A 976-nucleotide genomic window follows, 5' to 3' on the forward strand; every position below is an offset into this window, starting at 1 on the left:
GGCGGCCGGGTGGGGGGGTGGGGCAACCCGGGCGCCTCTGGCCTCCCGCTCCCCAGCAGGGTCTCCGCGGCGGTCCGGCCCGGCAGCCGAGTGGCGCGCGGCGGCCCAGCGGCCCAGTCCTTTCCCCACCGACGGCGGGAGCCCCCGAGGCGTGGGGGGGGGTAGGGGTGCTGGTGGGCCATGCCGTTGACCAGCCCGCGCAGCTGCCGCACCACCGTCTCGATCAGCTTCTGCTTGTCGCGGTCGTTCTTGCGGAACTGGGCGAAGATGTTGTTCTTCTTGCTCAGGTCCTTCATCCTGGGGACAGAAGCGAGAGAGAGGCGCTGCCGCGGTCACGCACACACACCGAGCCCACTTTTACCACCGCGGTTTACCGTGAGCGCGGCCACGATCCCGTTGGGAAGTGCGCGGAAAAGGGACGGAGAGGGGCTTTCCAGCCAGGGCGGCCCTCGGCCCTTCCCAAGCCGGACGGCGACTCCCCAGCCACGGGAAGGGACTGGACTGGACGGGAGGCCACCATCCGGGCCCCCGAGGCGGCGCCGCGGAAAAGGGACGGAGAGGGGCTTTCCAGCCAGGGCGGCCCTCGGCCCTTCCCAAGCCGGACGGCGACTCCCCAGCCACGGGAAAGGACTGGACTGGACGGGAGGCCACCATCCGGGCCCCCGAGGCGGCGCCGCCACGACCCTTTCGGGCTGGGGGTGTCGCCCTGTTAGCCGCGCCTGCCTTGGGGGAGGAAACGCCGAAGGGCCCCCACCAGCCCCCCCGACATCGGGGCCTCGGCTGCGGCTCCCAGCAGCTCCTCCTCTCCCCGAAGGTCTTTGGGACGGACAGGAGTTCTGCGGGAACCCCCCCCCCCTTGGTTGCGGCCCCGCTCCACAGGCGAGAGCAGCGAGCGGCCGGGACGGAGAGGGGACCGGCTCCCACTGGAAGCGCCGCTTCTTCTTCGCTAGCCCCCCCCCCGGGGGGGTCCCCCGCA

At 72.6% G+C, this 976-nt stretch overlaps 1 protein-coding gene across 1 annotated transcript in view; it reads right to left on the reverse strand.

Moving 5' to 3' along the window:
* Window positions 1-296, reverse strand: part of LOC107106470 (cytochrome P450 26C1-like) — a 21,931-nt gene extending 21,635 nt beyond the window's left edge. The window contains exon 1 of the mRNA XM_015406624.1: window positions 130-296. Coding sequence (XP_015262110.1) covers window positions 130-296 — 167 coding nt within the window. The remainder of the gene's footprint in view (window positions 1-129) is intronic.
* Between the last annotated feature and the right edge of the window lie 680 nt (window positions 297-976).

The sequence above is a fragment of the Gekko japonicus genome, unplaced genomic scaffold (assembly GCF_001447785.1).
Source record: "Gekko japonicus isolate JY-2015 unplaced genomic scaffold, Gekko_japonicus_V1.1 scaffold165, whole genome shotgun sequence".
Lineage (NCBI taxonomy): Eukaryota > Metazoa > Chordata > Lepidosauria > Squamata > Gekkonidae > Gekko > Gekko japonicus.